This window comes from Cavia porcellus, unplaced genomic scaffold (genome assembly GCF_034190915.1).
Source record: "Cavia porcellus strain 051 isolate PalLab524CR breed Dunkin Hartley unplaced genomic scaffold, mCavPor4.1 scaffold_4, whole genome shotgun sequence".
Taxonomy (NCBI): Eukaryota; Metazoa; Chordata; class Mammalia; order Rodentia; family Caviidae; genus Cavia; species Cavia porcellus.
This window is the reverse complement of record NW_026947487.1, coordinates 117,794,805-117,821,112: the sequence shown is the minus strand read 5'-3', so window position 1 is coordinate 117,821,112 and position 26,308 is coordinate 117,794,805. Positions and strand designations below refer to the sequence as shown.

Sequence of the window (26,308 nt, the reverse complement as noted above, 5' to 3'; positions counted from 1 at the left end):
GATCGATCACTTAGGAGGGACCTTGAGTAGTTTGCGAACAGTCTATGGCCCATCGTTCCTAGACCTTTGCCACTTGTAACCCGTACTGACGTTGAAATGGTGATGTAATGTTTGTCTTCCGAGATTCTCAACCCCAGCTCTGTTGACACTGGTTGATCATTTTGGGAGGGCTGCCCCCTGCCCTGGCCTCAACCATCCCGTGTCAGTATCACTCACAGTGTTGTGAAATCCAAAAGTGTTCCCAGACTCTGGTGAGTGACCCTTGGAAGATTAAGTCATGCTGATGGAGCATGGCTGCCCTGCATCAATATCTTTGAACCATGGCTGAACTTTGGAACCAGCAGAGATTTAGAAATTGTTACCTGTGAGAGTACTGGCCCCTTGATGTGCTAGAAGTGGGGCCTGAGCTTTGACGTTTTTTTGGATTCTTGTGGTTGAGAAGCTCAGTCTCAGGCCACAGACTCCATGAAGCCGAGCAGTCTGCACCTTCGGGCGGTGCTACTCTGCGGGGATTTAATGTAGCGACCTCTGAATGAAGGAACAAAACAATGAATGAGGGTGAAGAGCGGCAAGCAAAGGTGCCAGAGGTTACAATGGCCTTTTGGGCCAGCCAGGGCACCCCTTTGTCTGTCGTTATGGATATTCTCTGGATGCTTCCTGCTTCTTTCTTTTTGAGGAAGGCAGCTAACACATTTTTTTATTAGTACATGTTTACAGTATAGAATGATCACTTTTTAAGATTACAAGTATAATTGCTCAGATAAAATGGACTAAATCTGGATCAAATGGGAAACAAATCGCACAGCATGCAGATGAATACAAAGGGGCTTAAGGTTAGTGGCTCTTCGTGGTTCCTCAAGGTGATTGATGCCTACTTAGGATATCAATATCAATCCCTGATGTTTACACTTACACCTTTTTTTTTTGAGACAGTCTCACTGTGCAGTTCATGCTGGCCTAGAGCTCACTTGGTAGCCCAGGCTGGTCTTGAACTCACAACAATCCTCCCACCTCAGCCTCTTGCACATGTCTATCAATCCCTGATGCTTATCCTCAGGCAGCATGTGGGTGCATTTGTATTATTTTTTACCTTACGATTTGGTCTATAGCAGAGGTAACGGTCTCCCCTACAGTTGCAAGGTATCTCATCTTCCGCACCGGCTCCTTTGAGGAACTGGCCCTGTATGACTGCCTATAATATTTCTACTTGACTTGGCTGCTGTAGCATTTCCCCCAGCTGAAGAAGTACCCCAGGCTGTCATGAGGGAGTACTGGGCGGTGACTGATCTGATTTCTTCAGGCTGAAGGGCATCATAGTTGTTGCTCAGCAGTCCGTCTAAAGGCCCAGGAGACACCAGACATTTTCATCTTAGGTAACCATATAACCTTTAGTCTAGAGGAGACAAAACCAAAGAAACAATTAAGTATGCAGGGGCCAAATAATAGGGTCCATAGAATGATTATGAATACAGTTAACAAAGAGGAGGTGTAAATGCTCCCCATAAAGAGGATAAGATCCAGGGTATTTCAGTCTGACATACCACTTTGTATGTGTGTGTGTGTGTGTGTGTGTGTGTGTGTGTGTGTGTGTGTGTGTGTTTGAGACAGGGTCTTGCTATGCAGTTCAGGCTGGCCCTGAGCTTGCTTTGTAGCCCAGGCTGTACTTAAACTCACAACCATCCTCCTGCCTCAGCCTCCCAAGTGCTGACATCACAGGCATGTGCCACCATGCCTGGCTTCTGACATAACATTGATTTGTCATCTAATAACTTGGGCAGCTGTTGAGGTATTAGCAGGAGGATCAGGAATGTACACATAACATCCAATTGTTATAACTGCACAAGTACCCCCCCTGTTCCCCTGTTAGAATGTCTAGTGTCATTTGATTTTGAGGACTGCTTGTCTCATTAATTTTATTTCTTCACTTAGGAGAGAGAGACCAGCTGCAGTGTCCTTTAAAGCCCACTGAGTATAGTTAGTTAAAACCCTGAAATGTTGCATGACGTGATCTAACCCCAGGGAAGGGATAAAGACAGAGGCCCAGTGATCAGACGAGTGAAACACACATGTGGACCATCAATGTTACAGATGGGCTAAATTTGTATGTTTGTTGATACTTTTGACACAGTTGATACTTATATGTGCTTATAAGTATCCTAGGAAAATCCTAATGCGTATTTTTCTGTCCAACCAGGGGATAGCCAGAGTCATAAATTTGCTCCACAAGACCAGTGAGTGCCATTGGGGCCTCCCTACCTAATTCCAGGGCAACTAACCCGGTGCATTGTGAACTGGTCTTTAGCCTCTAAAGTCGTGTGTGTACTCTCTTTAGGGGGGTGTCTAATAAGACTCCTCTGGCTGTGTACATATGGAGAATTACCTGTTCACAGTCATGTCTGTCAGCCTCATTTTCTCCTTTTATGGTGAAACGGTGGCAGGTTTGAGGAGGAGCATGTCTGTATCTGAATGGCTGGTCCTTCTAGAAGTAGAGCCCGGAATTGAAGAAGCCAGTTATCTGATAACCGTAGGCTGCTGTTGGAAGAAGGTAGTCTTTCCACATTGTGAGGTGCGTATCCAATGAGCTCTTTGCCTAAAGTCTGCTTGGATGCCTGTGGCACTAGGAGAGCTACAGCTGTCATAGTCCTAAGGCCAGCAGGCCATCCCTGTGCTGCGATGTCTAATCCATGACTCAGATGACCCATAGGCTGGCCAGGGGGTCCCCGGTCCTGTGTAAGCACTTCCACACTCTGCCTTTCCTCTCATCGACAGATACAGTGATACGGGGTCCTGTGAGTAGACCCAAGTCTTGGGTATTTAGAAGCACTTGTTTCAGAAACGTAATTTGGGAACCAAGTTTGGAGGTTAAAATATGCGTAGCTGTCTTTTGGGGCTCTTGTATAAGCTGATAGGAGGGTTGTGTCATCTCCCCATATGCTGGTATACAAAGATGATAACAGCCTGTAATTCCTAGGCATTCTCGTAGCTGTTTTAGAGTGTTGGGCTGTGAAAACCAAAGAATTGGTTTAGTTCTTCATTCTCCTAGCCTTTGGGTTTCCTTGGATGGGAAGAGGTCTAAATATTTTGTCTCAAGTGTGCAATGTTGTGCTTTAGATTTAGAAACCTTATGACCTCTGTTTGCTAGAAAATTTAGCAGAGCACAGATGCGTTGGCTACAGAGTTCTTCCGAGGGGACACATAACAGCATGTCATCTATGCACTGTGAGCCTGTGACCTGGGAGACTCAACACATGCCCAGTCATGGGAAAGCACTTGTCCTAAACGATGTGGACTATCCCTGAACCCTTGGGGCAGCACTGTCCATGTCAATTGGGATGCTTGGTCCTGAGGATTTTCAAAAGCAAAAAGAAATTGGGAATCTGTATGTAAAGGAATACGGAAGAAGGCATCTTCTAAATCTAACACTGAAAACCGACTGGCATCTTCTTGGATCTGAGGAAGGAGAGTGTGTGGATTGAGTACCACTGGGTGAATGGGCACTGCTGCCTCATTTATCAGTCTAAGGTCCTGCACCAACCTCCATTCCCCTTTTGGGTTTTGGAATTCCCAAGATCCGAGTATTGCATGGGCTGTTACAGGGCTCAAGGAAACCCCGTGTCCTTAGGTTTTCAATTATAGGTACTAATCCTCTCTTAACTTCAGGCCTTGAAGGATATTGTCTCTGATGAGGAGAGAGACTGGAATCTCTGAGGTGCATCCACAGTGGAGCAACCCTCAGTGCTCTACTATTTTACTTATAGCTGCTCACGTCAGGATTTATTTTGGTCTCCCCGAGGGCAGCACAGTGTACGTCAGGGTGCATGTGTATTACAGTATTTAAACAAAATAAAATATCTCTCCCAAGAGGGAAACTGGACTTTGAAGCATAATCCAAAGTGAATGTGTAACAGGAAAGCCTTCCCCCTGGCACCCGAAGGGTTGGTAGAAACAGTGATCACCTCCTCTCCCGGGACTCCTTTCCCTGCAGTATGGTGGCCGAAGGAGGGCCAGGATTGCAAAGAAGGACGGAGAGCCTTGCACCAGTGCCCAGCACTAGGCTTCTTTCCCTTGTATAGTCGTGATTACCGGGCCTCATCAGTGGAGACGACAGTCCGGCCAGAGGGGGAGGGCAGCGAGTGCCCCGGGCCCCTCAGCCTTGCGGGGCCGATTGGTAGGATGGATCTGAACTCTGGGGCTTTTGCCTTAGAGGGCAGCCTGCCCTCCAGTAGTCAGGGTTGCCACTAGGGTGTGGCCCAGGGCTTCCCAGGGCAGCCCCTCCCCAGAAGCCTGGCTGTGGTAGTGGGAGCAGGTGAGCATAGTCCTGGAGCTCTGCCTGGAGCCCTGAGAAGCGGACTTAGGGTTTGTTTCTGTTAATGCTGGGACAAAGGCCGCTGCTTTCTCCTGGCCTCTGTTTCCTCCCCCTGGCCTCCTCCTCCTCCTCCTCTGCACAGTCATAAAATACTGAGGAGATAACCGTAACTAAGGTATCAGGTGAGCTATCTGGAGCGGAAAACCCTGACATTTTTGTAGTGTTTTTCTACTATCTGAGGATGACTGGGTAGTGAACTTATCTTTACGAATAATCTGTCCGTTATTGAATCGGGATCTAGGGAAGTACATTTTATCAGTGCTTCTTGTAAATGACCTAAGACGGCAGAGGGATGTTCCTTCTTTGCTTGCTGAGCAGCTGATAATTTAACATAATTGAGGGTCCTACTTCTAGCCTTCTTAGACCTTCAAGATTGCATGTCTGGGGATGTCTCCTATTCCAGTCTCCCGCTGGTTACTAGGTCAGTGGTGGTCTCGGATAGGGACTACTTGGACTCCAGTGAGAATTGGTAGTCTCCCCTGGCTGTCTGTCTTCTGGCCTTCAAAAATTCAAGCATGATATTCATCTCCCAATGAAATAGCAGCTTGTAATGCTGCCTCTCACCAGAAGTCAACGTTAAAGAACAGCATTAACCCTTTGCAGCCTAGCTCCCAGGTCGGTAAATCAGGCCTGTAAGACCTCTCAGTGCACTCATCTGGGTCATCTGAAAATGTTCCGAGAGCTAATTTTATCTATTTTAGGTTACTGAGAGAAAAAGGCACGTGAATTCTGAAGTCCCAGCTTGTCTGTTTGCTTCCCGTGCAGGATATTGTCCTTGAGGAGGGGGCACAAACTCAGCCTAGGATGGGCAGCACCGGGCAGAGACCTGGATTACAGTGATCTGGAAGCCCCATCCCCAAGGCTGGAAGGGGACGGAGGGGAAACCCTAGATTCCTGATGGTGGCTAAGGCATGGATTGAGGCTTCTCGTCCTCAGGTTTGAAAGGTCAGGGAGGAGCAGTCTCAGCTCTGGGGCAGTGAATGCCTTAAGGGCCTGAAGTGCCTGGTCTGCCTGTGGCTCACATTTACATTTTGAACATAAATAAGAACTATTTCTTAATGCAAAGAAAGTTTGAACAGAAGACAATCCTGATCATTTTTCCTCTTTTATTATTTTTTTGTGCAGTGTTTCTGTTTGTAAAATAGCATCCTAATCGATACTTTCTTCTGTATTCCATTGTTGCTCTAGGGAGTAGTTAGGCCATGTACATGCGCAGGAAAATCTCAAACAACCCTTTCCAACAGGTAAGGGCAGAACGTCTTCCAGTGCTTCCGAATGCTTTGCAGAGAAGTAAGAGACGTCAGAGCTACCCATCCCTTCAATGCAAGAAGAAAAAGCTGAGCATCCCCTCTCTATTTCTATTTGATTTGTGTACCCTCAAGGCATCCTCAAATAGAGTCTGCTCCAGGGCAAGCAGATGCCATCTGGAGAAAGCAGATGAAAAATCCGACCAGCCTACCCACCCTGAACTGGTGCACAATTTTGTGCTCCAGGGAGCTTGTGAAGTTATTCCTGTGGGATATATATAAGCGCCAGTTGCAGTGGGTCTTAATTGTGAAAGGGACGTTTAATGAAGGAAGAGAGCTTGCAATAAACTATCGCTTTTTCCCTTTGGAAGAGGGCAGGTGTGAAAAGGTGAGTGGGAAGTGGTTAGAGCACTTCTCACATTACAAAGACGGTCAGTTCTAGAGATACATGGGACCAACATTTACTGGAGGAATTTTGCCCCGTGCACTAGAGCAAAGAAGTCTCCAGACACTTGTGTTACCCCTGTAGTCACCGAGGCAGTTCTCCCCAGCAGGACAAGACCATACTTTACTTAAATTTTCGAAGCTCACAGTTCATCTTGCAATCATGTTAGTAAAGGTACATTAAATAGTCTTCTATTAATGTATGAAAGAAAAGGCTAAAATCTGTGTCCTCTTAGTTAGCATACACAAGGCACAAATCACTCTCCTGCAAAGTGCTGTGAAATGTAAATGGTTGTTGCAAGCGACCTCAGCCTAATTTTGAAGGAAAAGGCAGTCCAAGTGATTTTAAAGTCTACTGATAAGCTCAGGAAGAATTTTTAGTTTGCTAGCAGAGACAGATAAATACAACAGATAGTGGCGGTTTTCCTGCGGCTGGGAGCTACTTTCCCCGGGGACTTTGGTGTATTCACCAGAGAGCAGCCTGGCCGGGATGCCTCAGCCTTCCTCAGTTCCTGTTGGCTCCCACAATCTGAGGTCGGTCTCCTAAAAGGAATCCAGTTGTTGGTCTGGTCCACGTTCCGCGGGCCATTGGCTTCAATAGGGGCTCACCAAAGAGAAGCTTGGGAAACCTGTCCTCTGCTTTAAGGCTGGAAGCTGCTCCAGGAGAGTTTAAGTAGCTGGCAGAGTAACCACTGTGTGTCAGATTTCTATAATTGATAGGTAAAAGCCTGAGCAAGGTTATTACTTAGAGCTTTGTAAGTTTACGGTAAAGGTCTCCAAGTGCACAACTTATTATCAATTTATGCACAAAAGTGAGAATTAGACCTAGGAGGGGAGGAGGAAAGGTTAGAGATCCTTGCTTGGGCCAAATGAGGTTTGGTCCCGTGAGTGTGGTGTTTTGGGGAATGGCTCCTTCGGGTGTCACCCAGGAATCAGTTCCTTCCACTGTGTCTCAGGTTCAGCCTCCTGGGGAAGACTGTTGCCAGAACACTAAGCTGGTACATGGCTTTTATGTGAGTTCTGGCAAAATTCTGATGTCTCATCTGACCCAGAGATGGAGTATGTGTCCCTCTTCCAAGATGACTTCCCCGTCTTTGGTGTTAGCAAACACTGATTTTCTGTGGGCTTAACTTAGATGTTAGATAGAAGTAAGAGGTTGGAACAGTCCAGAGTTCTTTTTCTCTTTCTTTCTAATTTTACAGGCCTTTAAAAAGCAAAGTACAAAGTGGCAGGAAAGATTAGGAGTGAGGCCAGAGAACGGAAACTGAAGCAAACCTAACCTGACATTTCCTCTAGCGTGCAGAGTAGGGGCAGAGCCAGTCTGTCCCAGTGAAATCTGTCCTCCACGTCTCCAGAGCAGCCACTGACCTAGTGTCTTTTAGCCGGCAGGAGGAACCCCATGTTTTATTATATAGGCATGTGTGTATTCTAAGTCTGAGCTAGAAAGACCTACTTTACAGAAGTTTACATTAAAGTCCACCAAGGAGGTATTTTGTTATTACTCTCTCTAGTGCTATGGTCTTAAAAAAGTCAAACAAGGAATACCAGTGAATTTAGTAACTCGTTTAAATGTAACATATACAAGTACAAAGCAGGAATAAAAAAGTGTTTCATTAAAGCATCACAACCTTATAGCTTTCTCATACTTTAACTTAGATTTATTATCATTTTAACAAAACCATATAAAAGACAAAGCATGAGCAATTACAAGCAACAGGCAAAGACATGACAAAATTTGCAGCATGAAAATTTGTAACCTAAACAAGTCCCAATCCAGAGTCTACGAAGCAAAAGCAAACTCTTACCTCTGTCCCCTGATGTCTGTGGAATACCTCCAAATGACAGAGGGGAAAGAAGCCCCAACTTGCTAGATGCCTGGTACACGTTCATGCTCTCTAAAACTGGAGAATGGATTGTAGGAACACTGGAGAACGTATAGTAGAATGTGTTTATTGGGGGGAAAGAAAGCTTCAGTCTGAGGGAGACATGGAAGGGGGCTTGAGTGGGTTGCCTTGATCACATTTACCATGAGAAATAAATATATGTTTTAATAAGAGATTCATGACATCAGAGACACCTTGGCTGGCCTGGACTTACTTCCAGCAGGGAGCTGCTCTATCTTGTCTAGATATCGGTCTCTTTCTATCCTCTTCTTTTGCCTGGGGATGCCTGGAATCCTCCTTTCTCACCACATCATCCCCACTGGATTCCATTTCAGGGGTGTCTGTATGATGAACCATAGGCCCCATTCCTTATGTGGCTATAACATGGCCTGTGTATGTTGGGTACACCCGTGACAGAAGTAACACGGAAACGTGACTACTTTGATGTCACTTTCTGCTACAGCTGAGATTGTGTATCCCTGGTGTGGTGGCAACATGGTGGCAGGCGGAGTTGACTCAGCTGGCTGTTTAGCCATGAGGTGCAGAAGAGGAAACAGAGACATAATAAAATCTTAGGGGTGGAGGGTGTGGGTAGTGCAGTGGGTGCGGGAGTTTTCTCTCCCCAGTGGGAGAGAAAACTTTGGTTCTGGGTGATTGGAAAGAGGGTGATGGTGTCAGGAGAATGAAGAGGTCCAGAGCTGAAATAATTTGGGGTAATTGGTGATAAATTCATTGAATGTGGGGGCAACAAGTGGATTTCAAGAACGGTGTCAGGGCTGGTCCTAGGCATCCATTTGTGGTATTCAGCTTTCAGGAACTGCTACAAAATATGTGAGATAATCAACTTACAAAGAGCCTCACAGTTTTGGGCTTTCAGTCCATGCTGATTGGCCCCACGGTTTGGGGCCTGTAGCAGCACAGGGTGGGGTGCATGGCAGAGCAAACGGCTCTGCTCATGGCCAGGAATGAGAGGGACGGAGGACAGGCTACGGCCCCACCAGCCCCTTTATGGTCTCGACCGAGTGACTAGGAGGCCTCTCTCTAAGCCTCACCTCTTAAATCTCAACGCTCCTGGTAGCAGCAGGGTCTGAGGGCCAAATCTTTGGCACATGGGCTTTGGGGAGCACTGTAGTTTCCAACTCGCTTGCTCAAATCCAGCTGGGTCACTTTGGCCAGGCTCAGTGTTGTTTCCTCACACATCCTCGAGCACAGATCTATTGTTTCTTCTCTTCTGGAAGAGCAGGTGTAGGGAGACCGTTTCGTTACTCAGGCCATGTGAGTCCAGCCTCCCGTCCTCTGCTGCAGGGAGCTAGCATCCCCTGGTACTCAAGGAGACAGTGAATCAGAGGAGTAAAGGAAAGGGCCTCAGAAGAGCCGACCTGGATCCAGGGGCTGACCCTGGCACATTCCCACCATGTGGCCTTGAACTATTGTTTGATTCCCAGGAATCCCATTGCTTATCTTAACCCAGAAGTAACAAGATTATGGGGGATCATTCATAAATGTTATAGTGCAGGAAAACATGCATTGATGTCCACCAAAAGGTGGGTGTGAATGACCCAGCTGTTTCGCAGGACCCCTCCCCTCAGCGTACCTCTCACAGTGTCCCATAGAAGCCTGCTGAGGGGCCCCTGCATCAGGAGCTGAGCCCCGCGGAATCGCAGGGAAGTCTTGAGTGCACTGTTTATGTGTGCCATCATCACCTTGTTACACCTTGGATCATTCTATGGGGACTGATGTGAGTACAGGGTCATGTGAGTGTGCCTGTTGGGCAGGTTCCCCACATCTTAAACCAAAGGGAGGGGAAAGGCCTTTACCTGTAGTTTCCTGCAGGCTCTAAACAGCTCTGATGATCTTCATGAATAGGACAGTGTGCCTGGTGTCGCAACCCCAGAGCAGGTAGTATCCGGCAGGTCTCCTTAGTGAGGGGTGCTGGAGAATAAGCACACGAGCACACTGTGGGGCAGTGAATCTGGTTTCCCCGCTGGGGCCGCCGCTGGGTTCTCAACCTGCTAAAACCCTCCAGGAGCGGACACCTGCAGCTGACCCATCTCTTTGTTCGTCCAGAGAAGCTGTTGCTCCCGCGCCTACCAAAATCTCACAACATTGGTTTGGATTGTTACTAAATGTGAGGTGATCTAAGTACATGATGGTTTAAATTCTAAAAATTACAGAAGAGATACATTGCCGTGAAGCCCCCCTAACCGCTCTCTCTTGCTTGGAACATACCCACCGCCCTCGCCACTTTCTGAAACAGTTCTCTTTTGTAAGTATCTTCACAAAGCATCGTAAAGACTATGCAGACGCTGCCACTGAGCGCCAGCCAACAGGAAGGTAGCTGGTGAAACTATTCCAGCTGTCCCCATCCACTGTAATCACCAGGTCTGGCGCCTGATTTCTGGCTCTTCCCCAAAGTCTAAATGATGCTGCAAGGTAAGCGTCTTTGGTCGGTTCAGGATGGTGAAGTGGCCACAGCAGCTCAATCAAAGGCACTCACAAAAGATTTTTGGAATTGCTTTAGAAAGCGGCAAAGACAATGGGTTAGCCAGTTGGAACCAAGTTGGGCAGTGCTGGGGGATTAACTGCCATGTGACCTTCACCGTAATAATCTCCCTGGAATGCAAATATTCACCATACGTTTCAGTCACATGCTGTACCTTACTGGGGCCAAAGGAAGCCGTATCCAGGTCACATATCTAGGTGACATCCTCTACCTGAAGCAGAGTAGGTTTCTGTTTCTGTCCACCTGTTCTGCAGTAGACACAGATTCACTGTGAGGAAGAGCCCCAGTCTCCAGGGCTGCTGTCCCCTGACTGCCTGCACTTTATTCTTCTGGTGACTGAAGATACACCCAGCCAGGAGGACTCTGAGGGGCCTCAGGGACAGGGGAGCCATGGGGTTTGGCTGAAAGCAATCTTGCTAATTCATCAATGATGCTACGAAGGTCAAGAGGGGGGCTGAACTGAAAATCTTTTTTGATCCAGAAACTAGAAGTAGCCAATGACAGCAAAACATGTTTGTTTTTAAACTACCACTGTATTTAGTTAATAAACATAATAAGATAAATAATTGCTATGTGCTGGGTCCTGTCTTAATTACTTTAAATTAAGAGCTAAATTGCTAGCACTCAGCTTTATAGACGAGGAGATTAAGACACAGAGAAGTGAAGTGACCGGCCAAGGCCACTCGGCTGCTAAGTGGTAGAGCTGGGATTTGAACCCCGGGACCTCAGCTCCAGAGAGTGGACTCTCACCACTCCTCCCAGGCCACATTTTAGTAGGGAGAATTTTATCTAGTAATGAAAACTATGGTCCTGAAAGTAAGGTAGGAATATATATAACTGGCTTATATAATACTAATGGGATAATTAGTTGCTAAAACAGCTTGAAGAACATATAGAAAAAAAAGAACTAGAAGAAAAATACCATGTAAACCGTGAAGTTAGTTAGATTGGGAGGTCACACGCGATGGCTTCTCCCACCGTTCCCCCCGCTGCCTCCCTGTCCCTTACTCCCACTCTGGGCCCTTTTATTAAATATTAACACACGCTTTTATTAAATGCCTCCTGTGTGCCGACCTCTGTGCGCTGAAGTATCTTATACTCTAGATGTTCATATCCCAACCTTGCCTGTTTCCAGGTAGGATTTCTTAGGCCTGGGGTGGCTTGGAAGGTTCCAGCGTGAGTCTGTGTGAGGCAAGCTGCTAAGCGAGCCGTCTGATCTAGGAGGGCCTGTTTTGTGTAATTGCTGTTGAGTAAGTCTTATGAAAGACTGCTGCCCTCTCCGTCCCCAGCACACGGAGGTTACCTTATCTCAACCAGAAGTGGCTCCCACCCGCAAGCTTTCCCAAGGTCCCCCTGACCCTTACAAGGCTCGTGGCCTTCCCCGACACCATGGTCAGTACTGCCTGGTCTCCAGCATCATAGGTAGGAAGCAACGTCGGAGTGGAGCCAGAGCGAGATCACAGGCTCTGCACAATTGTTTGTGCTTCCTGAAGAGGTCCTAAGAGACAGCCAGGCAGTCCGAGTCCTTGCCAAGATGTCAGTGAACTGTCACAAGAGGCAAATTTTAAATAGCAATATTGTGCATGAAGAGGCCTTAAAATCCGAAAGAATAGTACAGTTTTATTTTTACTAAAAGAGCTATTAAAATAATCACTCAGAATAGGCACTGTTCGGCACTTACAATTATTACCCGCCTATGTTCCGCTGATAAAAAGCCGCTTTGCACAGAGGCCGGGGTGGGACGGATAGGAAGGGATCGCAGGGTCAAGCTCACCCCTGTCCTCTGTGCTGCGCTGCATCTCAGCCGAGGATAAGCAGATGGCCTCTTGCATGCTTTGGCTTTTCTAACTCACTGCCAAGTCTAAACAAATTCTTTTGGCTAGGACAGACTTTATTCCAAAGGATTACTGCAGGGGCATAGGGACTGCAGGAGGAATGCTTTGACCACGTGACCTGTAAGTATCTCGAGGATTAGGCAAAAGGGTTTTGCTCTTTTGGGAAAGAGTAAACAAAGTTAGGAAGGACTGGATGTTGGGATGTGGATGGTCAGGCATCGCAGGATCAGATGTGTGGACCTGAGGCCCACAGAACCTCAGGAGGGGCTACAAGGGAGGGTTGGGCTGGCTCAGGCTTAGGGTGGGCCTGAACCCAGGAAAGGAGAGAAATCTTACCAAGGCTGGGTTTGTAGAGGCTGGGATGCATTTGACCAGTGGGAACAAGCCTCTCAGTGAATCATCTGTGGAGCAGAAGAGGAACTGGAGGTCGGGGTCTGGCCTTGTCACAGGCGAACGAGACACGAGTTCCATCTAAAGCCTGTGGGAAAGGGGATTCTTTGCAGAAAATCACTTCCCAGAACACCAACGGTGGGGGGTTTTTGACCATTACTATTTTCCAGGATCACAGGGCTTGACCAGAGCCTGCTCAGTTTGTATGTAAAGCCTAGCCACGTACCAGGCTCTTCCTGGGAACTTTGCTAAGACAGCAGGATCCTAGATCCATCGAAGACCTTCAACAATGTCTAAAAGGTCATTCTCGGAGAAAATGAGGCCCAGATCAGAATGTCCCCTCCCTCCTCTTACTGCTTTGCCTGTCACCTGCCTTCTTCCATTCTCACCACGTTTTCAAGGTTCAATCCTGCTGTAACATGTGCCATGACGTCATTCCTGTCGAATTCATCAATGGCATCGATTGTGCAGATAACGCGCATTCTGCTTATCTATCCTTCAGTTGATGGAAATCTGGGTAATGTTCTTTGTTTTGCTTGTGAGTAATGCGGCTGGGGCTCGTACTTCCTCATACTTTGGTGCAAAATCACTAGGTCATTTGGTGACAAGCATGTACTCTGAGGGGCTGCCAGACTGCCTTCCAACACAGCAGTAGCTAATTCGGTCTCTGGGTTAGGGGAAAGGCGAGGTTTAGGCAAGCCGCAGGCCAGCTGGAGAAGAAGGGAAGTTATAACGCGGATGTGGGGTGGCTCAAAGCCGCATATGAAGATGTTGCTTGAGGTTTTCGGAAACTGTGCCCTCACGAGCTGGAAAGCTACCCTCTCGCCTCTGTAGACACCACTAGACTTGAGACTCTGCTCTTTTTGGTGGGTTTTCTCCTCTTCATTTTCAGAAAGACGCAGCCTATGCCTTCATGTATGATAGGAGGCCGCCTTCCTCCACCCCTTGCTGGCTCGCTCAGGAGTTTTCTGTCCTCCTGAGCTGTCTCGGTCCACTTGGGCTGCTGTAATAGAGTAGCACAGACTGGGAAGCTAATGAAGAAGAGAGACTCGCTTCTCCCAGCTCTGGAGGCTGGGAAGCCCAAGATCAAGGCCTCGTGTCTGCAGTGCAGTGAGACTATCTCGCCCTGTGATGAGAGCACCTAACCCATTCACGACAGGGGGCCTTCACATCCTCCTGTCACTTTAAAGCCCTGTCTCTTCACACCATCAAAAGTACTGACACCTCTGCATCTTAGGAGGGCTGTGTTCAAACGGCAGTGTGGGCTCAACAGCAGTGAAAATCTCCTGGAATCCTGCAGCCACAGCTGCACCTTTCTGGGAGGGTAACGCTGGTTGATTTTGGTTCAATTGGGGCCACAGTCAAAGGGTGGAGTCACACAGGAAAGTTGTAATCCTGAGGCTTCTGTGGCATAGGGGCAGCTTGAGTGGGGGCACATGTGCCAAAGCACTGCACACACCATGTGTTAGGCCCCAAGGCCGGATGGTAGGCTGGAGAGTGCAGAGTGCACGGTCCTCCCCTGGATGTGGGGGCATCAGTGGATCCCAGGTTTGGGTGCAGGTGACATTTGCATACCTTGGCAGGCAGCAGGTCCATGGGGTAGAGGCTTTCCCCCACACTGCAGCCCTACAGAGCAGCTGAGGTTTCTGTGCTGCATTTCTGTGCTGAGTCAGGTTTTCTCCATGCAGAGGGAACATGCTAGTAGCCTACAGTTGTAGGAGGCTTTGGCACAATCAGACTCAGTCGTGCCCATTTTACTGCAGAAGCACAAAGTGTGCTGCATCACGGAACAGGAGAGACGCCTGTGAAACCCCGCTTCACCCACAGGCTGTGTGGATCCTGGCTGCAGTGTTGGCTTTCCCAACAAGTGGGTTCTAAACTAGCTATTTTCAGGCAAATTTGTGTATTTCCTTGTGAGCCACAGGTATGGGGAGTCAGTGTTGGGAGGATCCCTGACTATAACCCCTACTTCTGACACAAGACATCACTCAAGGCTTTAGGAAAAGTCCCATGACACGGCCAGGTGGAGCGATTGCTCTCTGGTGTGATTTTAAGGACATACTACCCGTTACATTATTATATTGTGGCTCAGAGGATGACTGTCTATCCATATTGTTTATCAATTTCAGAAAGCCATGCCTTGCAGTTTGTGGCTGCAAAGTCCTTTTTCCAGGGTCCATAACATCCTTCAAAGTAGGGTAAACTCTCATCCCAAATTCTAAGAGTCCTGACTCATGTTTTATAAGAAGATTCCTCCCTCTGGCCTCATGCACGTTGGCCCCTCTCTCTTTCTCTCCCTTTCCTACACTTGCAGGCCCAGCCAGTCACCATGGCCATTAACAAAAGAAATTGCATGAGAAAAATAAGCACTTTCTTGTAGACAAAATGGACAATGTTATAATGTGTTTTCTGTCCACATTTACCTTCTACCTATGAGTGCTTATTGCCCACCCAATTCTACTCAGCCTTCCTTTGTTAAACAGACAAACTTATCCTGCCCATTTTCTTATTTAGTAATCAAAGAAAGTTCCCAGGAGCCCCTCTCTTCAGAGAGAATGGACAGTCAGAAACAGCAGCCAATGAATACCTGATTCAGAAATTCCTCTTGTCACTGTGGTTCCCACTCACGCTCTCTTGCCTTGCCTCCTTGCAGGTTGTGACTCTGGATTTGGCCATGCATTGGTTCAGAAGCTGGACAAGCTGGGCTTCACAGTATTCGCTGGAGTTTTAAATGAAAAGGGCTCAGGGGCTGAAGAATTGCGAAGAAACTGCTCCAAGCGTGTCACTGTGCTCCAGATGGACATCACTGACCCAGAGCAGATAAAAGATGCTCACAGCAAAGTTGTAGAGAAGGTGCAGGACAAAGGTACTTACTTAGCTTCTGTGTTAGCTACTTTTCTCTCTTTGCTGAGACAAAATACCCGAAACTCACAGTCAAGGAAGGAAAGTTTTACTTAGCTCACAGTTCGTAGAAGTTTCAGTCTACAGTCAGCAGGCTCCAAGGCAGGATGGCACGACACAGGGGCAACTGTTCACGGTGGTGGAAGACAGCAAAAGTAGCAAGAGCCAAGAAGGAGGAGAGCAAGCCTGTTTTCCTCCATTATATTGTAAGTAGGCTACCACTCCCTAAGGCAGGTGTAGCCCTCTCACCATCTCCCTGCCCTCCTCTTGCAGGGGATGAGGATATTTACAAAGAGAGGATACTGGGCCCCTGCTGAGTCACTAAGTGAAGTTTCTAAACTTCTCAAGTTGGCACAATGCATTAACCTTAAAATTCACCCCTTGTCACCCACACACATTTCTTTAAACCGGTTTCCAGATATAAAGACATGCTTATTCTTATCATTTCACAACTTGAACATTATGACACAGGTTAAACAAGTCTTAAGAGCCAGTGTTAAGTCTATTAACATTATATTACATTAGAACCATAACATTCTGTTCCTAGCTCTCCAAAGACTCAAGCACATGTCTTTAAAAGGATTTAATCCATCTTTAAGAGTTGCCGAAGTCCTAATAGTTTCAGCATTGCTGAAAAGTCCAAGTCCCAATTCTCCTCTGAGATGTAAAGCACTCTTAACTCTAAGCCCCTGCACAAATGAAAAGTTAAACACTTCCAACATTTGATGGCATAAGGTAGACATTTTCATTCCAAAAGTTACAAACAGGAGAATACAAAGGAATGGGACCAAAGGAAGTTCAAAATCCAGCAGGGCAAACCTTGAGTCCTGTATTTCCTCAAGCAGCATCTGAGGCAATCTGTGGCAAGTTATGCACTCTAAAGGGCTTGGATGGCTCTACCCTTATGGCACTTCTGATGGTTGTAGCCTCCCTGGCTTCTCTCTTGGGTCCACTCTGCTCCCTCCTTGCAGCTTTCATTAGACAAGCCACATTCCTGGCTTTTCCAGACTTCTGAGGTCTCTACTGCATATGAACCTCTCAGCTTCGTATACTGCCCTCTCAGTGGCACACTACCTTACCTTCCCGATCTTCTGAACTTGAAGTGGAAACTTTCTTGACCCCACAACTGCTGCATTCTGCATATACCTCAAGCCAGAGCCATGTGGATGATGCTGAGGTCTACTGCCAGCTGGAGCAGTAGTCAAGCTTCCCTCTCTTTTGGCTTAGAGGTTGAGAGTCTGGATCACTGGGTACTCTGAATCCAATTCTGAGGAACAAATTGTCTGTGATACCACCATTTTGGAAGATGGTGCAGCAATCTCCATTCTGGAACATGGTGCTCTGCCACTATCTTCTCAAGGCAACATCATTCACCTTTGCAGTTTTGAGGTGCAAATGGTGATTATTTGCTGCTTATTGTGGTGCCCTCAGGCCATCTTTTATATTCTCCTGTTCCTTCTCAACAATTGAGATCACCTCAACTCCATCTTTGTAGTTCACAACTTTACTGGAGCTTCCTTTCTGGCTAAATTTACAATATTTTAAATCATCCTGCTGGACTCTTTGCTCTTGAGTCTCAACATAGATATGGCTAAAAGCTCCCAACAGTAGCCATGCTACTGCCTCAACATTACAGTGACTTGAAACTTTCTAGGCCAAATTAAATTAATTAGTCCACTGCCCTTAATTTGAGTCTCAGGCAAAGTCTTTGGACACAAGCAAAATGCAGACAAACTTCCTGCCAAGCTATAACACACATCTGGACTCCAACAGTCAATACAGTCCTTTTTCCCAATAGAAACCTCATGAGCCTGGTCTTTCCAATAGAAATCAGCAGGATTTCTGTCAGCCTTTTAGTCTCTTGAGCTCTGACCAGAATGTCCCATACAGAACAGCCTAAGGCATTCCAGCACTACTGTTTCAGGTGATATCTCCAAACCTTTCCAAATCCTACCCACAAGCCCTTTTCAAAGGCTGTTGAGTCGCATGGTCAGCTATAGTCACAGCAATTACCCCACTCCTGGTACCAAATTCTGTCTTACTTCTCTCTCATTGCTGAGATAAAATACCTGGCACTCACAATCAAGGAAGGAAAGGTTTATTTAGCTCACAGTTTGTAGAGGTTTCAGTCCATAGTCAATTGGTCCCAAGGCAAGGTGGCATGGCACAGGGGGGCAGAAGACATAAAAAACAGCAAGAGACAAAAAGAGGGGAGAGCAAACCTCTTTTCCTCCCTTACTTTGTAAGCAGGCTGCCCTCCCCAGAGGACAGGTGTAGCACGCACACTGTCTCTGTGCCCTCCTCCTGTACAGGATGAGGATGTTTATAAACAGAGGAACCTGGCACCCTGTTGAGTCACTTTGTTAAACTTCTAAACTTCTCAAATTGACATGATGTGTTAGCCATTACAGCTTATCCCCCGCTCCACACTCTTGATTGCTCACTGTTGTCCTTACTAGTGCTCAGCTCTTGTTTCAGCCTCTGATGACCAAGCCCTCTGTTTATTCTGGCTACTGGGTATGCCTGGGGACATCTGTACTGAGCCCCTTCCACATGCAGGAGATTTTGTAGGCACAAAGGTATTAGAGATGACTCGGACATGGGTTCTGTCCTCAGAGAACTTGTAGAGCCTCCATTCTGTTTCCTCTAGCACCTCCTGGGTCACTCTTCCATCCCCCCCATTGCTTTCCTCCTTAGATTTGCCCAACTTGGAAACAAGCAGCTTCTTTGTCCTCTATCTCTCCCACCCATTGCCCTGTCTCTCCTGTTTTCAAGGCTGTGGTCTCTGGAGCTCTTTTGCTCTGTTTTACTTTTTTTTTTCTGTACAAAGGACAGTAGCTAACAGCATGCCTCTCTTACTGGTCTGGCAAAAGGAGTTATCATCCTAAGAGCCAAGATCTTTTCTCTGTAGTATGTAAACATATTGATTATGCTCTCCACTTTGGCTTTAGGGTTCTCAGCCATGCTCCTATCCCCAGTCTCTCATCATTCTTTTTGCTTTTTATGGATAAGCCCTTTCTTCTCTATCCCCCCAAAATGTGCAGGCTTCTGAGGCTCTGTCTCCAATTTCCCTGTCCTCATTCCCTGGGCCAGACTGTGCTCTTGCGATACCAGGATTCTCCATCCAGCTGGGTGTTAGAATCATCCAGAAAGGCTTTGTAAACATTGTTGCATGGACCCAGAATAGGATGCCCAACTTGTGGAACCCAGTACAAAATGAAAATGTGGAGCCCTTCCTCAAGAAACAAGAATTGAAAATAGTGACAACAGAGTTAATCAACTGTGGGCTTCTCAAATCCAGGCCTTGTATGACTGTCTGGATCCTACACTCTAAAAGTCTACCCTGCCCAGATACCCCACCCCAAATACCAGTTAAAGCAGCATCCTTAGGAGAGAGTCTCTGGCATCACTAGGAAGGCTAATGTTTCATCAGTGTTGAAAAACACTAATTTACACCAAGAACCTTCAAGGTTTTATTGCCAACTCAGCCTTTCTTCTTAATATCCAGATCTATCCAACACCTTTGTTACAGCCTAGATCAATTTTATAATTATATTAAATCATTAATGCTCATCAAATAAAATAGCCTGCCAGACATTTCCACTTATGTCCCAGAGGTTCAGAATCAATGTGTTAAAAACTGACCTCCTTATCTTTTTCCCCGTCATGCCAGACTGCAAAGCAGGTTGCTCTCGTATGCCCCACAGATCAGATGCTGGAGCTGCCACTTAGCCAGTCATTCCAGCCAACAACCAGGGGGTCACTGACATCCCCAGCCTGCCCTTGAACCCTGTATCCTTTTGGCTCTGAGCTCTGTCCAGTGCATCTCTTGATCCTGAGAATCCAGCCCCTTCCTGCTATGTGCTAGAGGCTGTGGCTTGTTCTAGGTCTTCATCATCTCATGTGTGGATGCTTCAAAAGCCTCTATGAAACCTATCTTTTCTCCCCAATACTTCCCAGCTGGACAGTAACTTCCCCAGTGTAGACATCTTACAATGACACCCACCTCCTAAATATCCCTGGGCATACAGTGCCTCCATGTGCTGAGGTCCTCCTCCACACCAGACCTATGCACGGTGACTCATTCTGGCTCTGCGGCTCCCTATCTGCCACAGATATCATCCAAACACCTTTACAAGAACTGTAGGATGTGCCAAGCCCTTAATCTGCAGTACCTGCTGGCCCAGTTGGGAAATTCTGGCAAGGCTGCAGAACACAAGTGGTATGTTCACCTCTGTACATCCAGTTTCCTTTTCCTTAAATTTCCATCTGGCATTCAGTGCCTTTTCCTCCAATTACTGCTTTGGTCCAACTGAGTCTCTGTGGCAGACCTCCTGTCACTTGAATGGCCCTCTAATAATCCTCTTCACTCACAGATCTGTTGTACTTGTTTTGCAGCCTTGTTGTAAACATCTGCCTCTCTCCCTACTCCCTACCACTAGGCTCCTTGATGCTGAGAGCTATGCATGTGTCAGCATTCTTTCAGATGCGAATGACACGGCCTAATTCAAAATCACTAAAGCAAAGAGGAATGACGTGTTTGAAGAGACTTGTTGGCTTCAAGTATGGCTGGATCAGCAAGATCATTAGGATCAGCCTCTGTGTTTTCATTCTACGTTCTCCTGTGTTGGCTTCATTTGGGGACTTTCCATGGAGTCCCCAGGCACTGCCAGATTCCATCCTCTCTGTACAAAGGATATTCCCAGGGAAAGCGGATAAGAGTGCCTGCTTTGCTGTGTTTTATAAAGACCTGTGACAGGAGCTCCAAACATAAAGAAATGACTGAGAAGGGAACGTTGCTGACCTGATTCGATCAGCACATGCTGTGTCGAAATGTTACACTGCAAACCTCTAGAATTTGATGGCAAAAGTTGGCAAGCTGTGGTCCTTCCTGGACTTGAATGTTTTTATTTTGAAACATTTGTAGAGTCGCAGGCAGTTGCAAAGAAACACAGAGGGCCGTCCCGTGCACCCTTCACCCAGCCTTCCTCCTTGAACACACTTTGTATCACTGTGTACATCAAAACTAGGAAGCGGACACTGGTCCTCTTCATGGAGATGACTTAGGTTTCACGCCTGCTAATCCATGTGCTCACGAGTTTGTGTGCAGAGCTTTACAGTTCTCTAGCGTGCCCAGCTCTGTGGAATTATCTCCACAATCGCACACTGCGCCATTCCCTCACAGCCAGGCTCTCTGTAGTGTGCATTCCACAGCCACATTCTCACCCTTCACTACGGGCGACTGCTAATCTATTTGCCATCTGTTTAGTTTGCTTAGAGCATGTTGTCTGGGCCTGTCACCTGGCTTTGTATTGTGCGCGAACTAAGAAAGGTTTTAAAATTTTTATGGTCAAAAGAGAACAGGGGGGCATTTCTGACACAATGATATGGCAGTTAAATATCAGCGATCCTAAGTAAAATTTCGCAGAAGCGCAGCCCCTTCCACTCATTTGCACAGGGTCCGCGGCTGTGCCGGCTCATCCTGGGACGGCAGAGCTGAGGCAGCGGGCTGAAACATTGATTACCCGGCTTTTCACAGAGCAAGTCTGCCGCTTTCTGTGCTAGGAGACTCTCCAGCTGCACGCGGAAGGGTTAAAGTGGGCATGGGCTGAGCAAACTGAAGCCATCACTTGCTGGGGGCGGGGAGGCACACAGACAGACAGACAGAGACAGAGAGAGACAGAGAGAGAGAGAGAGAGAGACAGAGAGAGAGAGAGAGACAGAGACAGAGAGAGACAGAGAGACAGAGAGAGAGAGAGAGAGAGAGAGAGAGACAGAGACAGAGAGCTCTTCACACCCCCAGAGCTGTTGTGCTCTTGCTGTAGCTCAGACATCAGGCCACTTAATGTTCCCAATCTCTAGTGTGTGCAAGCATCAGGTGCCACCCAGGCATTTTCCTGTTCTTTTGTTCAGAGCCGTCTTTCTGCCAAATGGCAAAAACAATTCCAGGCATTTGGAAACTTACCTCACCTTTTTGGGGTAGCACTTACATTTGTGGGCATGGGATATTTGGTCACTGAAGGTCAGCACTTCCTGCCGATCCCTGAAGAGATGTCCAGGGCTGTGTGCAGACATCACAGGAGTTGGTTGCCACCGCCACTTCACTGCCATCTGACAGGCACGCTGGGCCCAGCCTTTCTGGCTGCTGTACCACAGGCTCTCACCCTTGGCCCAGTCTCAGCATCATAGAGGCGTGCGCTATGGCAGGCACCAAGCTCACCTGCTCCTGACTGCAGTTTCTGATCCAGCAGGTCTAGCAAAGGTTCACAAGTTTGTATTTCTAGTCCGTTCTCAGTTGCTGCTGCTGCTGCTGCTTGGACAGCACCTGGGGGAGCACTGTCCCACAACACGTTGGGGCTCCAGGAACTCAGAGTCAGCTTAGGTCTGTCTGGCTACACACAGCTACGTACACACTTCTGGTTCGATCCCTCTGCTTCTCCACGGTCACTTCTGCACCCCTCCCCACTGCCTTCCCTGCAAAAACCTCACCTGAAGCTATTGTAATTCCGTTTGTCTACCACTTAGGGAGTGGTTCCCAGGCTTGATTTTGCCTTGGAACCACCTAGGTTTAAGTTCTCATCCCTGCATCCCCGCTCTTTCCCTCCTCAGCGATCCTGACATAATATGGCCAGGGTCCTGGGGCCTTCAAAGCTCCTAATGTGCTGGGTGTGAGGGGTGATTATCACTGCTTGTGGACAGCAGTGTTCTAAGGGGATGGGTGTGACCAGACCTGCATCGTCAGGGCCACTTGGGGACCTGTTAGAAATGCAGATTCTTAGACCCCCACGTGACACCTCAGCTCAGGAACTCTGGAGATGAGTCTGAACAAGCCTTCCTGGTGATTCTCCCAAGGAGCTTGGCAGGTTCAAACTGGCTGGGCAGAGAGGAGAGTTCAAACACTGTTAGGGTTTCCACGACTGTCCCAGGCCTTGGTACTTCCCTCTACTCTTCCTGTTTCCCTAGCCTAGGAAATCTTCTTAGTTCAGGGGATAAAAGAGATTTTATATCATCCCGAATTGTTATAAAGGTGTTATCTTTATATACTTCTTGGAGAAGGAAACAGAAACACGGCATTTGCAACTTCAAAGTGAAGCAGATATCTAGAGTCCTTCGTGTAGGAAAGAGCTTTGAGGGAAAGAACAAAAACAAAAACCCAAACCAAATCCAACCAAAAAACATTCATCACAATGTATTCTCTGCACAATACCACATGGCAGGCACTTCTAGGTATTTGTAGAGCCTGAGGTCCAAGAGTTTGTAATCAGCCTGGATTCTAAATCTCAAAGGTATATGTGTGAGCTTGCAGAGAATGAAGTGTCAAAAATCCCCATGCTTTTCAGTGTTGCTCATCTTCAAAATTGTTCCTTTCTGTCCCCAGGACTGTGGGCTCTGGTCAACAATGCCGGCATCCTCGGGTTCCCGATAGATGCGGAACTCATTCCCATGATGAATTACAAAAGATGCATGGAGGTGAACTTCTTCGGACCCGTAGGAGTCACGAAGGCATTTTTACCTCTCCTTAGGAAAGCCAAGGGGAGGCTGGTGAATATCAGCAGCATGGGAGGTGAGTCGGCCTTGTGCTGTGGTCACAGTGTGCCCACAGCAAGACATGTCGCACCGCATTCTTTGTGGGCTGGAAAAAGAAAGGAAGGCACGCAGAGGCAGGGCTGGGTGCGGGTTCGTCAGCTTGTGTGTCTGTTGCTGATCTTACGTCAATGCAACTTTCAAATCCTTTCATGCCTCAACTTTTATCTAACACATCTGTTAATTACTGAGGATTATAGAATTCTTAAGTATCTTCATCCTACAGCTGCTGAAAAACAGGTTTCTAGATTCGGACATGAAATCTCCCATGACAGGAAACCTGGCTTCAGCCGTCTCCTACTCCCTATGTTGGAGTGGGCAGAGACCCTCCCTCCATGCACACTGTGGGAGTCCCACGTCTGCCCACTGGCACTGACCCTGAGATTGGCCTCAGTGTTGCACAGCCTGTTCTGCACAGTTCTGAACAGGATGTGACACTTGATGAACTGCTTTCTCCATTGCATAGAACAGTCAGCAACTTGAACCCAGGTCTTAGAGAATATCCCTTCCATAAACAATGGCCAGGTGAGAGATATGGCTCTGCCATCTGTCTGTGGAACAGACGGAGGCTCCCTGGGGCCTTCCTCAGCTCTGGGGAACATCCATGGGGTTGTGTTTGGGGTCTCTGCATCAGTGAAAGGGAAATCAAAGGAGTGGGCTCTGGTCGCCAGGATCCTGACTGCAAGGAGACAAATTTGTGGGGTGAGTTGGCTACACGTGATAGTTTTTAAAAATAAGGGTCCAACTAATTGTTCTGCTTTGCTTGTTTTATGGGTGGTGTGTGTGTGTGTACACGTTATAATGCGAACAACACTTCTAGAAGAATTTGTAATTGGCAGGTTCTTTGTCTTTCCCAGACAATAATCCATGGCTGTGTGTTTAGGGTTGGAGCCAGTGGCTGGCTTGAGGCACAACCAAGCGAGAGGGGGAGGATAGGAGAAGGAGGAGGGAGAGAGAGATTTATGTGGGACGATCAGGAGCATCCAGGATCCTATTTTAACTTGTATGAGAACTCCAGACTATCTCCAGGTCCTTGGAAATGAAGCACACAGATCCCAGGAAGCCCCCAGTTGCAGCTCTAACGATTGTTTTTGTTCAGCAATTACCCTTTACTGTCCTGACCTTGGTGGAAGTCTCACCTCTCTCCAATGCCTGGCACTGTCTGCTTCTTCTGGCAAAGTCTCACACATTACTCGCTTCATTTGTTCAACAAATATTCATTGAAATGGCTAATCGCTACCTTCTCCTTGATATGTTGACAAGAGTGCTTTTCTCTTTTCTTTCTTTGTTCTCTCTTTGACCTTGAGCAGTTCATTTGTTCGTAAGATTTTGTGTTAGTTGTCTCCAACTGGCAAAGCATATTCTGTGACAGTCCTAGAGCCTGGCTTGTAGGGGCAACTCAGTTAATAAGTGAAGACATGCAAACATATGACTGAGTCACAAATGAAAAATAGATGAGTGAGGGATGAATGAGGAACCTACAATACAAAGAATGCCCTTTTGTGTGTCTCCAGCTTGGTCTCCGTGCTTTATCCAAGCCACAAATTCTTACCCTGTTCTCATACACCTCCACTGAATGAAAACTCTGAGTGTTAGTTTCTTTCTGTACCATGCCCTGCTGTTCCATTTTCTTGGATTAGCTTCAAGTCAACATTGCTATGAGCTCCAACGCTTGCTTTCCTGATTTCTTTCTGGTCTTTCACGTTTTAGAACTTTAGACCTTTTTGATTTTGTTATTCTCCATGTCTTCCTGCGCAAAGCCAAAAAAATGTTATTATTATAAATTGTGTTTGCTGGTCGGAGGGTTTGCTGGCTTATTGTGCTAACGTGTCTGGACTTTCTTTTTATTTTATTTTATTTTATTTTATTTTATTTTTTGTCTTTTTCCTTTTTTATCGGTACCGGGGATCGAACTCACGACTGCCTGCTTGCAAGGCAGGTGCTTATGCCGCTGAGCTAAATCCCCAGCCCAACGTGTCTGGACTTTCATGAGCAAACTGAAGCCACCCCATCTCTCCCCTTGCTTCCCTCCTCTCCATCCTTTCCTTCTCCTCCCACCAGCCCACTCCTTCCCCCTCTCTGAGTTTCTTCTACTCCAGAGCCCTGGACCATGGATGAGTTCTTGTCAAACCCTAGATCCCCTCCGCTCTGATAGTGCCTGAGAGCCAGGAGGACCGGGCTTCCCGCTCCACTTTCCAGCTGAGAGAAACTCTTGGAACTCAAAGTCAAGTGTCCTCTCTAAGCTCGAACTATCTCCCCATTCGATGGAGGAAATAAAGACACTGGCCACTCCGAAGTGTTCTTAGGCCTAAATGAAGTAATCTCCGTAAAGATCCAAGCATGAGTCTTCATGAGTAGGGAGAGGTAACCCCACAGGTCTCCCCTTCCAGATTTGACCACATCCACCCTGGAAGATTTTGTCTTTGTACTAACATGTGGTAGAGCGCTTTAACCTCAGTATCACCTAGGCAATTAGATAAATATTTAACAAATAATTAAAAAACCCTTGAGATTCTTCAATTCTTTGATTGCATAGTTGGAAAATGTAACCATTTTTTTCTCATAGGAAATCGCAGAGTAAACATTTGTGTACAGCTGTAAGCTCTTCTGAAATGACCGAGGCCGTGGGAATTTTGAGTCAGCAGAGATTCAAGTGTTGCTCTTATATTCTTAGCAGGTGACCTGGAGAAGGTCACCTCAAATATCTGTCCCTCCATTTCATCTTTTGCCAAACAGGGCCTGATGCTGCACCTGGGAAGCACGTGTTTAAGGACACTAAATCTGTAAGGTAGCATCTCTCAACCTCTGTTCTCTTGATGTTTTGGGGAGATAGATAATTCTGTCTTGTGCATTGTGGGGTATTTGGCAGCATTCGTGCCTTTGGCTCACAGATTCTCCCCATTTGGACAAGTTTCAGGCATTAACATTAATTATTCTCAGATTATTCTTAGCTGTTGATTGAAATGCATAGCAGACTACGAGTACTGAGCAGTTGTGGGTACACAGAAAGTACCTGCCTCAGTCTGTGCTATGTAGCTATAGCACAAAGCCTAAGGCTAGGTGCATTACAAAGAAAAGTTGGTTTAGCCGTCAGGTCCAACAATATGGCACCAATGTTTAGTGAGGGTCCCCAAGGGCAATTACAGTGTGCATCG

At 47.0% G+C, this 26,308-nt stretch overlaps 1 protein-coding gene across 4 annotated transcripts in view; it reads left to right on the top strand.

Annotated features, from left to right (window-relative positions):
* The window catches only part of Hsd17b2 (hydroxysteroid 17-beta dehydrogenase 2), a 65,613-nt gene that overhangs the window by 24,489 nt on the left and 14,816 nt on the right, over positions 1-26,308 (top strand). For 3 of the 4 annotated variants that reach the window (XM_063247744.1, XM_013148725.2, XM_063247745.1), the window contains exons 2-3: positions 15,322-15,534; positions 22,948-23,133. In XM_063247744.1, coding sequence (XP_063103814.1) covers positions 15,322-15,534; positions 22,948-23,133 — 399 coding nt within the window. Of the gene's footprint in view, positions 1-13,028; positions 13,186-15,321; positions 15,535-22,947; positions 23,134-26,308 lie in introns of those variants that run through there. The other variant, XM_063247743.1, reaches the window with a different exon arrangement.